This window comes from Corvus cornix, chromosome 6 (genome assembly GCF_000738735.6).
Source record: "Corvus cornix cornix isolate S_Up_H32 chromosome 6, ASM73873v5, whole genome shotgun sequence".
Classification (NCBI taxonomy): domain Eukaryota; kingdom Metazoa; phylum Chordata; class Aves; order Passeriformes; family Corvidae; genus Corvus; species Corvus cornix.
In genome coordinates this window covers 18578042-18591377 of record NC_046336.1, presented here as the reverse complement: position 1 = coordinate 18591377, position 13336 = coordinate 18578042, and the positions used below count along the sequence as shown (strand labels likewise).

Sequence of the window (13336 nt, the reverse complement as noted above, 5' to 3'; positions counted from 1 at the left end):
GGATACAGTGTTGAAAGATCATGTGTGTAACAGGACTCTAATGCAGCCCCATTCACCTCACCAAAAAGGCCAGAACCTTGCTAGAGAAGCTCATCCTAAATATCCATCAAGAAGAAAGTCCCAGATGACATAGCAAGATATTGGTGGTTAAGTAATTTCCTGATTCCTGGGCAGCAGAGCCCTGAGCAGTGTTTCAGGAACAGGGATACAGCTGTTTTCTATTGGCTTTAAGAAGAGAGCAGATGTTTATTTGCTAGTTTGTAAGCTCTGCTCTAATGTCTGAATTGAGAGAATAAAAGTGGCACAATATATCTTTAAATATTTGGAAGGTGTGAAGTCAAGGCTGGCTAAGGAATGCTGCAGCTGAGGGGAACAGGAAAACAGTTTCACAAATCCAAATATCCCTCAGGAAAATGACTGTCTGTTTCCTAATGGTTTCCCCCCCCCTTCTTTAATGCTTTAAACAGCAGTACGAATAAACATACGATAAATAAATTAAGGAAGAAACAGAAGTGTAAAGGCCAGCCAAATAAATAATTTCAGCTCCTCTGTCTCCAGTAAGATAGGAAGAATCTTCTACTTCCTGCAAAGCTGGCCAGAAGCTCAAGATCTGTGTGGGCTGATGCTTTCTCATCTTGAGCACAGCTTGCATGTCCCTTTCCATAGCCAGATCGAAAAGCTCGTCTCCTTCTGAGGTGCCTGGGTGAAAGGGGAATGTTGGGATATGGGGTGCTGGTTCAAACTAGTTGGTAAATAAAGCCTCTGAAAAGGAGGCTGGAAAAAAATGAGTAACACAAAATAAGAAGCAGCTCAAGCAATCCCTGATTTAAAAATCTTTGACTGTGGACAAGTGTCCAGCTTACACTGTTCATTATACAGATTCCAGTTCTGTGCTTCTCTGCACCATAAGACATGTGAAATGCCAAAAAACCATATATCCCTACTTCTGCTTTGATTATTTCTCTAATGATGAAAGCTATCTGCTAAGCTCTTGAAGTAGATGATCACATCTGTAATAGCTGTTACCAGAAAAAATGAAAGAAATAATACAGTATAAATAAAATTTGTTTCCACCGTTAGTTTAGTTCATAAGAGCTTGCGCTTACTTTGATATTGAAACATTTGATTTCTGTTACCATGCTACATGCCTGCATGTAGAAAGAAATCTGGCACTTTTGCAAATCCCTTTCCCGCCTTTATTTCCAACTTTCTCAGTGCTCTTTGATTTCTGAGTTCTTTTCCTGAGTAATAACAGCTCAGGAAAACCTGAGCTTTTCTGAGTTCTTTTCCTGAGTAACGATGTGCCTCTACCCCTTTCACAATCTAAGGACTTGCAGTGTGCACCCTTCTAAAAGAAAATTTCAGTATCTGTCTGTGGTGGAATGGAAAATCTGAGAAAACTGGTACTGGTCTCATAAGTATGAGGCAAAATTCTCTTTGGAGCCCTACAGAAATCTTGCCTGAGCAAGGAGAACAGGATTAGGTTCTATGTCTGTATTTTGCCCCTTTGTTTTCACTTGAGATCACACTCATGTGCAGCATGGGGGCAAGCTGTGCTTCAGATACTTCACAGCTCTTTTCTGAAGTTGTTATTCCTCCCAACTATCCCTAGAATTTGTATATTTATACAACAGCAGAGGGAGCCAGAACTTCAAAGTCAGGCCATAATCACAAAGCAGAATTCATTGGCTAAGTTGAAGGGAGGGAAGGAAAGAGGGTGGGAGAGAGAGGGGGAGAGGGAGAGAGATGCCATCCAAATTACCTACAGAAACAGCCATCAGAGCTTCTCTCCTGGATTGCTAGGGCACAGAAGATCTTATTTTGCTCCTACAACATTTCTGCTTTCTTCCAGAACTGAAATGTGCAGCAATAGCAGTGATTCTCTCCATCAGTAACTGGTAAGAATTTTCTAAATTTTCTATTTCAGACCGTCAGGAGCGCACATCTCTATATTAAAGTTATCACCTGTTATTTTAAAAGCAGGTGACTGTGTTTGATAAATTAAGCCAGTTTGACTTGTCATGAAAGGCCCAACCCTTGTATCTACTGAGTAAGGCATTGCAACCTTTTGGGGTGCAAGAGGGAGATGGCAGCTTCTTGGGGGCCTTTGCAGTTCAGTGTGCTCCCTGCCACCCTGCAGTGTGATAGAAAGAACCTTCCTGTGTGCCTCTGGTCGCTGGAAAACCCTTCTTATCTCCTAGTCCCTGAGGTTTCTTGGTCCTTACTCAACCAATGCAGCTTCAGACAGGACACAACACATCACTCTCCAGATATCCTGACTAACTGAGGTGCCCATTGCAATGTTTTATGGATTCACCACTTCCTTCAGTAAAAATCACCTTTGTAAAAATGTGGGTTTTTTTCTCTTGTGTAGCAAAAGTCACAAAGGCCTTTACTCTTAAGAAATCAGGGACTAACTACCCTGGTCTGCTGATTTGCTATTCACAATTTACCTTTGTGAGCTGGCTCCATGTCTTTGGTAAGGTTGTTAGGAATTTAACCCGAAAATAAAAAGTTGGAGTAAATGCTTTTGTAAAACTTCCCTGCTTTCTACAAGATCAGAGAAGATTAACTCATAACAGAACTTCGTAAACTCTAAAAGGTTTCCCTTGAAAATATGCAGATGTGAGAGGGGGAAAAAGAATTCACTTTCCTGGATATTTATTCTACCTGTAAGTCTATTTATGTTATAGACTTGTAACATATTAATATACACAAGTTTTTCTGTACCCTAATTATGCAGGTTCTAGAAATTTTTATCATATACAGCTTTTTTTAATGACCTAAGATAGCTGCTCCCAATATTTTTGCAAAACAGAGTCAAAAAAAGGTGAAGAGTCCATCATTAACTTTCACTGTACCAAATCCCTTATGGATTTAACATTGCTGTGGGATGTCTGTGCAAACTCAGTGACATGTTTCCTCTTCTAGTTAAGTGTTGCTTTCCTGGGAAGCTGTAATAACAGCCAAGTGATTTTTAACCTTTCTTTAGTATGTAAGGCTAAACGGGGCAAAACTGCTTTACTGAGATAATGCCACTGGCAGCCTAAAGGGGATACCCCTGCCAGTCAGTCCCCACTACCGCAATTAATATCTGTAATATGGATTCTGGCATTCTGTTGAACCTTTCCATTGCTCCTTTTTTTCTAGCCCACAACAGGGGCTTTACTCCCAGTAATTGCTGTAAATGTTTAAATAAGTGATACAATCACCACGTCTTTAGGAATTGCTTCTCTCAGAAGCTTTATGGACTGAAAGCAGCAGTTGTTTGAGCAACTAGTTAAATTCTGAGGTAGATAAGCAAGTGCTTCTAAGTACCAGATAATGAAGCTAGACAATGCAAACATGTTTTTATCTTTGACTAATGTCTGATGTGGAAATTGGTTTCTACTGTCCCTCACAACTATGGAGACTGTTATTTGATTACAGGCAGTGGATGATCATGATCAGCTTTGCAAAAATGACCCACCCTTTTCCAGTGGGCACATAGAGCCCAGCATCTGTAGCAGTCCCTGCTTTATCCTGACCTCCAGGAAGAAAAGTTTTTATGGGGTTTTTCATAGGATGTATTCGAGTCCAGAGATCTCTCTAAAGGGCAGTCCTGCATTAACTGCTTGAAGCCACTTATGATCTAGCAGTCTCCTTGAAACCCACTGAGGGTTTTATTTTGTTCCCTGACTCATTTCTACAGAATTCCCTTTCATTTGTGGAATTTTTCTGGGAAATACAGGATTAAGCCCTGGGGGAAGAATTTCAAGCTGACAAGTGATAATTTGGTTTCTTTTTTTTTTTTGAGACAAGCTGAGTGACATTTGTTAGTTTAGAAGGCTGTGCTGTTTGCCAAGACAAACCCTCCAAACTTTGCCTGCTCTTCTTCCTTGCTTCCAGCACAAACAGCAGTGACGAATGTCTGTAAAAGATGTATGTGGGGAATTTAACTTACACTAAGATTAAATCTGAAAGCTCATTCTCCTCTTCCTTCTGCATCCTGTTAATTTGCTGCAGACTTTTGTGACGCTTTTTAGAGAAGCTGTCTCATGCTGCATTAACTAGAGAAGAAACTCTCATGAACATCTCAGTTTTTGTTACTGAACCCAACGTTCATTAAGAGTTCTGAACAGGATTCCTCTTTCTTCTTTAAAAACAAATGAGCAGAAAACAAACAAAAAACATACCCCCTCTCTCCCTCAACAAACTGATTTAGGAGATATACTTCTTATTCCTACAAGCCAGGTACATATTGCTTCACTTTCTGGAGAAAAAAAGCTGGTTTTTCTTAGACCATCATCTTATGGCTATGTTTTCTGGGGTAATCAACAAACTTTCAATACAATGAGGGGACTAACACCCTTGCTCCCACTGCACTGGTGATTTGGTATATTAGCTAACCTTTGATTCAAATATCTAAACAGAATATGTACACATTGCTTATTACTGGCTCTTGGTTTAGGATAAGCTGAATGGCAATCAAACAACTTGAAAGGCAAACACATCATTTGGCAGTAACTATCCTTGAGGATCTGCCACCCAAGGATACCATAATGATGTGCAGGATAAGTCACTACAACATTTGTTTTTCTGTTTTTCGGGAACTGCCTTTTACATTATGGTTGCTGGAATAAGGGTTAAAGAGCACTACAGACACAGGTGATCTTGGCATTGACTTTTCCCAAGGCATCAGGTTGGCAGGTGGTTTAAAGCACCTCATAGTGCATCACAGGTTCCCTTGAGACACTGGACAACTCATGTCCCATCTTCCTCTCACAGTCCCCTTATCTGTGATAAGGGGGTGATAATTCCTTATTTGCCTCTGGGCAGTACCATAAGACTGAATGCCCCGGAAGTGCCTGCCAGTCACCTGGTGGGCGACACCATAGAATACAAGGTGTTAAAAGAAAGGGAGCTCCTAACCCAACAGTACACATTGAAGAGCCTTCAGAGATGCTCTTTATCCCCACCACACTTACCATCAGTGCCAAACTCACAGCCACGCTCCGCCTTTGGTATTTTTCTTGGAAATGTGCCCCATAAACCTGTGGGATCTGGCTTCTGCTTTTCAGGTGGCTCCACCACCTCCTTTTTTTTTTGCTTCAGCATTATTAGTTCTTGCTGATGCCTCAGCGTGTCCGAAAGTGTCTGGGACCCTTCAGAGGGCTTACTCCATGGGACACAGATGTTTGTAATAACTGCACATATTTTCATATTTTTCAAGCAACAAAAGAGAATCATGTGTTTGTTGTCAAGGATACTGTAGCTAAGGACATGAGGCTGGGACCGTAGTAAAAGCTCATGTGTTTTGTTTACAGCAAAATCTGTTTGTCCTGTCCAAATGCCAAGACTTATCTCTTCTGACTGGTAAAAAATAATGTTGCAGGCTGCTGATCCCTTTGCTCTGTTTCACTTGCAGCGTCTCCACTGGCCAGCAATCATTAGAAGCTATGGGGCTGGTTGATGGTTTTTCACTCTGTATTCATTTGCACACTGAAACAGACCACCATACCCTCCCCATATGTGAACATGGAATCTATACGTCACCATTGCCTCTTCTTTTTCTTCCAGAAAATGAATCAATCTGTTCACACGGATTAGGCAACAACACAAAAGTGAGTGGACGGAAGGAGTCACACCTATATCCTCAATTTGGAAAATTTTCTTTGTCCCTCTTTAATTAAGAGGGACATTTCCTCAACTGGAAATTCATTTCCTCAACTACTGAGGAAATGAAAGACTATGAGAAAGAAAGGGCTACTATATTTTGCTTGTGTGACTATCTTGACTGTCTCAGATGGATACAGATAGATGACAGAAAGATATAGAGAGATACAGTGAGATAAATCAACAGGTCTAGCAAAGCAACAGAAGAATTTACCGTACTCATTTACTTTTGCTGATCAAGCAGAACAGTGAATCCAAAGCATCTTTTTATTTACTGCACACTATTGCTTTCTTTAGTTCCTGAGAGGCAACATCTCTAGAAACAACGAAATTCATAATGGGAAAGATAAGGCAAAGGAAAAGATGTAGGATAGTGTGTGCTTTTTTGAACAGTACTGGTTATCTTTGGGCATGCAGTTGTTCAGCAATAAATGCTACTCAAATGAAATGATAAGCTCACTATACCATGTTATTTATGTATTTATACCTAGATCAGTTGTTTTTTCTGAAGCTCAGACATTTTTCACAACCCCATGAACTTGAGTGACATTTTATCATTGAGGAAAGGGTCATGCAGTGGTTAAATAGTGTCATTCCCCGAGTATTTATTTACTTTTCATACAACAAGCCTTTGTACAGAATGAAACTGCCTCTGGCCTGATGAGAACTCCCAGCAGAGTCAGATTTTTTTACTTTGATTCCTGGACACAGAGGATTTGGACTCAAGGGTCAGGATTATAAAGCAGCCTTTGCTATGGCTCACAGGAATCATCTGGGAGAGTCGAGGCAGTCCTGTGACTGAGATTTCCAAAAGTATGCAGCACCAATTAACTCCATGGGTTCAGCTCCCTGAACTCCACTGAAAGTCCCAGCTCAGGTCTTGCAGCGGTGATTAAGCAGCAGACCTATCTATCTGTGCAGGAACACTATCTAGCAGATAGAAGGTGCTTTTACAGCTTGTGAAAATAAAAGCAAAATTATACTGAGGGAGAATCAATAAAAATCTTCCCAGAAGGAATTAAAAGACATTATCAAATCAATCACTCTTAAAGCCAAGATCAGGGCACTGGTCTCTATATCTGATAAACCCCGACATGGCCATGTTAGGGGAGATATCAATGCTTCATGGGCACTGGAGTTCATCCGGAATGAGGAAGCAAGAAATTTGGACTGCAGTTCCCATGACCTATCACAGCTGTGTAGAAGCTGGAAAATGTTGAAATTATTTTGAATTATTTTAGACTTTAAAAAAATTGTCCCATGATATCCTTCCAGAGAATGAGCCTGCATTTTTGCATGGTGATTTTCTCGCACAAATGTGAATTCTGGCTGCAATTACAAACGCATTTCACAGATTAACTCACATAAGATATTTTAATGTTGGCTTTATGCACCTGATATGCCCTGCTTTCACACTGATGTTTAGCTCAGCTGAAGGTAAATGCAGCTTCACAATATCCCCTGCCCAGTTTTGGATCAGAACCTTGCAAAACCAGAATTGCACCCCGGGGTGGATTTTGATCTGGTTTTCTTGTATCACCACTCTACTGCATTAATGATGTTCAAGATACTGCACTGAGTTAAATAATGAAGTTAAGATGTTCTTAAATCCATGGGACAACCTCACAATGAATAAACATGGTCATAATTCAATAGAGTTGCACAGACTTTCATACCACAGTGTAGCAAAGGGCTCCATTTTATGATCTAATGAACTGTGTAAGAGGGAGCTGCAGAATATACACAGAATCCCTGACATTTGCTTCCCTGTCTCCCTCCTTATCCTTTTGACTAATTTCTTGCAGCGTAACTAAACATATTTTTTCTTTTCCTTTCCTTTGCAGATATACCCGGACCTTCCACAGCCAGACAGAACAGATATAACGCTTTTAGGGTGGCTCCAGAATACTCAGACTGTGTTTGACTACCACCCTTTTGGATAAATATTTTGGGATTCAGGATGAATAAGACAAGGGCTGTTAATGATGTTTTTCATTTCCTGAGCAGCAAGAACTGGAGCTCAAGCCGAAGCTTTCCTATGAACATTTCTAATCAGTGCATGAACATCACTGACCTTACTGTCTTTCTGGCCACCTCTTACAGCTTGGAGACTGTTCTGGGCATTGTGGGAAACATCTGTCTGATTGCTGTCATTGCCAGGCAGAAGGAAAAGGCCAATGTCACCAATATCCTAATTTCCAACTTAATAATTTCAGACTTGTTTATGTGTCTTGTCTGCCTGCCTTTCACCGTTGTTTACACCATGATGGACTACTGGATATTTGGAGAAGTCATGTGCAAAATGACCTCTTTCACTCAGTGCACAACGGTAACAGTGTCAATCCTTTCCCTTGTCCTTATTGCTCTAGAAAGACACCAGCTCATCATAAACCCCACTGGCTGGAGGCCAAATACCTCCCAAGCCTATCTAGGAATTGGAGTAATTTGGACTTTAGCATGTCTCATGTCCCTACCCTTTCTGACCACATCCGTGTTGTCTAATGAGTTGTATGAGCAGCTCTCACACTTCATGAATTTTTCCACTGATAAGGCAATATGTATCAACTCGTGGCCTTCTGAGCAGCATAAACTTATCTACACTACCACTTTACTGCTCTTGCAGTATTGCATCCCTCTGTTCTTCATTATCCTTTGCTACCTGCGTATCTACTTACGCCTGCAGAAGAGGAAGGACATGTTCGAGAAGAGTGAGTACAGCAACCGAGCAGTCCAGCTGAGAAGGATAAACATTTTGTTAGCGTCCATGGTTGCTGCTTTTGCTGTTTGCTGGCTACCACTGCATGTTTTCAACACCATCGTGGACTGGAATTACAAAATCATTTCGCCTTGCCACCACAACCTGATCTTCTCATTGTGCCACCTGGTAGCTATGGCTTCCACCTGTGTCAACCCTGTTATCTATGGTTTCCTAAACAGCAACTTCAAAAAAGAAGTGAAGTCACTGATTCTGAGCTGCCAGCATAATTCAGTAACTGCCTCAACGGAAGAATATGATCATTTGCCTTTATCCACCATGCAGACCGAAATTTCCAAAGGCTCTCTGATGTTGAACTGCAGACACAATTCTATTTAACAAGCAGAAAACATTTCAGAAGGGTGCAGTGACACCCCACACCAGTTATTACCTGTGGGTATATAAAGCAACTGGTGATGCCACAGCTGGAATTTGAACAGGAGCCCATCACTATCTGATTTTTGGAAGAACAGGCAAAGTAATGTTGCAAATGTTTACAGTTGCTGCTGTGGTGCACAAGGTTTTCATGTCAATGAGGTGGTACTGACACTGAGGAGACTGGGCTGATGTATAAGCAGCTGCTCTAAGATCAGTAACTAAGCTCTAAGTGGCTGCAGAGAGGCTGACATAGGGTTAATCAGCTAAGCTCATATCTCTACCATGGCTGCAGTAGAAAACCAGATTTCCAGTTTCAGTGATGCAGGCTGCCAAAAGTTGTGTTGGAGAAGACTCTTTCAGTATTAGAAAGATTTTTATGCACAGCTGACACACCAGTGGAACAGAGATATGTAAATATCTAAATTTTTTTTTGCTTTACCACCTCTCACAGCCCATCAAATAACAGTAATCTTTCAGCAGATCTTCACATAAAACAACTGCCTGTTTCTATGAAACTTCACTCTCTGCCATAGGCTTGAGAATAGTCATTGCCTCTGCAAGTAGGGACAAAGAACAAGGACCCTGGTATGTAAAAAGACAGTCACTTATGAAGGATGGCAGTAAATGAAAATGTTATTCAGTGGATTAAACTCAAAATGCATTGAGATGATACTGAGAACTATTTTTAAGCACATAAAAACAGTTGTAGATCTACATGGAAATGAGTCTTGTTGAATTTGTCGTTCCCACTGCTGTCATTATAAAGCTCTGCAATGCTGAAACTTCATGCCATGATGGTACAAGATGGCCAGATTACAGGAGTTGTTCCAGGACTTGGTAGCAACATGTCATTCTGCTTCAGCATCTTCTTGGTACTTTAACTGCAAAGTATCTAATTCAGAAGGTCAGAATGAGCATGAAAACCTGTTTGTGGAAATCATGTGTTTCCAGAGTGGATATACTTCAAAGAAATAAGCATATGCATGGAGGATTTCAGTTTTCTTAAAAAATAAAACCAGATGTCAGGTATCAGTCCCACTGGCTGACATCAGCAACAGAGCTGAAATTCCAACAAAACACTACAAGGTCAATCAAAACACACAGGTGGAATCCAGGTCAGGCTGAAGCCAAGCTGCATGTAAATAGGTAGTACTGTCAATTGCTCTACTAAGATGAGAGTCGTATTTTTTCACGTGTGTTATTTGTAGCCTTTGTTCATGAAACCTACAAACTACAAACTCATTTTAACCTCTGGAGCCAGAGAAATTGCTCAGTGACTACTGAGAAACCAAGGCATTCCCAAGAAGGCCATACTGAGGTATAGATTAAAAAAAAAACCAGGTAGCAAATGCAAAAAGGAGACCAACCAGTTCAATGCTAATGAAATATTGAAGTGTATTCTGTCCTGATTTGTTAAACTAACCTTAGCAGAAGACTGGACTTGGTGGTCACCTGAGGTAATTTCCAACATGAATTGCGCTATGAGAAGCGGTGGTTACTTGTTGCAGTCAGTGGGTTTGCATGGAGTTGAAGATATCCAGTGTATAGTTATGCAAACAACTAGAAATTCCTTAGCTGGCAGATCTCTGGTTAGACAAATTGGTATAAAGTTAGGTGAAGAAAAGACTTCTCCCCATGCTGTGAACTGACAGGATGCTGAACGGAGTATCTGAGCACAAGAGCTAAACTCTATGCTATAAGGCAGCAAGAGCTATCAGTAAGGACGAGATCATATCCCCAGCTGGCAGAAATAAGAGTTAACCCCTTGCCATGAGCTGTGTGCACAGATTTCAGTGGTAAAACTTGAAGTTCAGCTTTGAATTCTTGTGTGCAGAATCCTGAGGCAGAAGCTTTTTTGATGCAGCCACCCTTGTAATTCTGGCCAGAACCTGTATATCTTAGTAAGAGACTTCGTGTGTGGTTACCTTTTGTATCTTCCTCAACTATGTGGCAAGACATTTTTGCTTTTTTCAAATGGACTTCTGCTTTCTTTTTTTTTCCTTTGTTACTTGCCATGCTATGATGAGAACTTGTTTCTCTTGATTAGTTTTCATGCAATGTGATTTCTAGACTGGACATTGAATCTACTAGAAACACAGAACAGGAGGACTCTCATTTTATCTTAGATACATCTTAAAACTTGCTACTGTAGCCAAAACCTCCATGGGATGCTGAGTAGCACAAAACACAGCTCCTCTGTGGTTATATCAAAACTGTGCTATATTACTTCAGGGCTTAAATATTGTTTCAACTTTGTCATTGTTTTGTATTTAGAATCAATTTAAGTAATTGAGTAATTCTGTCTGTTTTTTGCACTGTTAGAATGTCAGCATTTAACTAGCTAAGATGTGTGTCAAGCTATTGTAAGAATACTCTGCTAAACACAAACACAGAAAATTACCTGATATTTGGTCTTAAGTACATAACTTTTCAAGCACCAGTGTCTTAAATGGAAATATAATTACCTTTAGGATTTGTACTTCCATGAACCTGTCTTTGTCACTAGTTCTGAGTGAAAATTTTTGGTAAAGCTATTACAGTTCATCAGAGACCTGCCACTCGAGCTACGCACTGGCACTGTGTGTCAGATCTGAGTTCTTCCTGCAAAGGGTAGAAATATGAGCAAGATCTGGCACTCTGTTTAACTGTAATTCACGTGGCCATTTGTTTCCATGAACACAAGTAGATACATAAAGCAAGCAGATCCAACTTTACACTAACACAGAGAAGCACAAATGGATGTTATCTTCCTCTCATGATTAAAGGAAGTGTCAAGTTTGGAGTAAACTACTGTTTATTGCTAACTGACTTTGGACTGGATAAATTATAGGATTTAAACACTAAAAGCCACCAAATTTCACCCATACATCTAACTGCAAAAATGCAGATCCTCAGAACTCCCAGCCAGCTGCAGTCTATCCATCTACTTACATACCATCCTGAGACATGTGTTTTTCAACCTCTAAAATTTCCTAAGTAATAAATAAACTTTAAAGTAAACCCAGAAAAACAAATATATCCAGGTACCAAAGGACTGAATATGTAACAGGAAAGGTGCCTGTACCACTTCCTCATTCTGTGCATACACCAAGGCTTCTGCTGCTATACCCAAATGCAGTAGAGGATATTACCCTCTTAGGTTTTAAGAACTGCTGTAGCAACTGTTCCCCATTCCTTTTGAAGGCAAAGTCACAAGGCTGGGTGCAATTATGCCTGCATGGTTGAAAGAGCCATTTTATTTGTCACTTTGAGGCTTTATGCAGCCAAGGGAGGCTAGGTTTCTTTGGTCCCAGCAGAAGGTAACAGAACAGAAACAGTTTACATACGTCTTATCCATCTGTAAATCGCATATAGTGTTCATATGTAAGAAGCATTGAGCATTTTTGTGTTCATTGTACACAGTGATGGTTTTGGGTATACTCTTTAAAGTTCTGCTACTGAGTCACAAAAGCAATGTTGAAGAAATAGGCAGGAGTTGTGCAAATCATGAGTTCACACAATTTTAAGACCTTACATTGCCTTTTTCTAAAAAAGTTCTTCATAATCTTGCCTCCTGTGACACATTATAAGAAGACAGTAAGGTTTTCAGAGCAAGAGAACAACTTATTTCTGTGATATAAGTAGCACACTGCAGGGAGTCTTAAAATAACAAATAAAGTAATATTGTCTGTGTCACTTCTCTGTGCCTGCTTCTGTAAAATGATGTAATACTCTTCATAGTATAAAATACATAAGATTTAGTCCTCAACTACTGTTTGTCAAGAGGAAACAAGTGTATTGTGTGATAAGAGCCACTGATATATGCAGGATTAATAATTTGACTCATAATTCCTAAGGACAATGGTGCAGTGCAGCCAACAATGGAGGACAGGCAAGTACCAAAAATTCAACGTGGAACATTGGAAGATTCTGATGCCAGAACTCAAATCATCTTCACAGACTTTTCAGATTGCACAGGAAGCTGGGTCCTATGTGGCACACTGTCCTGAACCCTGACCAGAACCACACCCATAAAGTAAGTGACACTGCTGGGATGAAAACCAATGTTGTTGGTTTCAACAACAAATGTTGCTAAAACAGCATTTTACTGACCTTCATAAAATGCTTTGCCTGGGTTAAAAGTATGGGTAAATTTCTCTGACCTGGGTTACCTGGGTTACTTGACAGAAAGTAAACCAAGGTACCAGAAATGACTGCAGATTGTGCTATAACCAGGTTTGGTTTATTACACTTGCACACACGAGGGAAGAGTGCAATAGCAGTATCTGCCAGCCTGGATTGGTGGTGTGTGGCATAACCTGCTACAGTGGTTGGTAGCAATGTTGTGACAGCCATCAGTCACATCTGCAGCACATCTGCAGGTTTGCTGCGTGCAGACACGGGGTGCCCACACATCTGAGGCCTGATAGTCTGTGAGAGATTATTGTGGGATAAGATGTCATATCCTGAGGACCTCTTGAGAGATTCTTTTGCTTTGACCTATGTGTCTTCTCACAAGATCACCTGGCATTTCATTTTACAGGCCATTCTCTTCAAGTTTCTTATTGA

General features: G+C 40.5%; 1 protein-coding gene across 1 annotated transcript; it reads left to right on the top strand.

The window, feature by feature from the left end:
• The first annotated feature begins 1743 nt into the window (after positions 1–1743).
• LOC104696802 (neuropeptide Y receptor type 4-2-like) lies at positions 1744–12536 on the top strand. The gene is made up of 2 exons (XM_010411292.4): positions 1744–1898; positions 7500–12536. Exon 2 carries the CDS (start codon positions 7616–7618, stop codon positions 8747–8749), a length of 1134 nt encoding a protein of 377 aa, XP_010409594.1. The 5' UTR covers positions 1744–1898; positions 7500–7615; the 3' UTR covers positions 8750–12536.
• Positions 12537–13336: the final 800 nt, after the last annotated feature.

What these genes read in the sequence shown, in the direction of transcription:
- LOC104696802 (XM_010411292.4), top strand. Translation starts at nt 7,616, where the DNA reads ATGAATAAGACAAGGGCTGTTAATGATGTTTTTCATTTCCTGAGCAGC.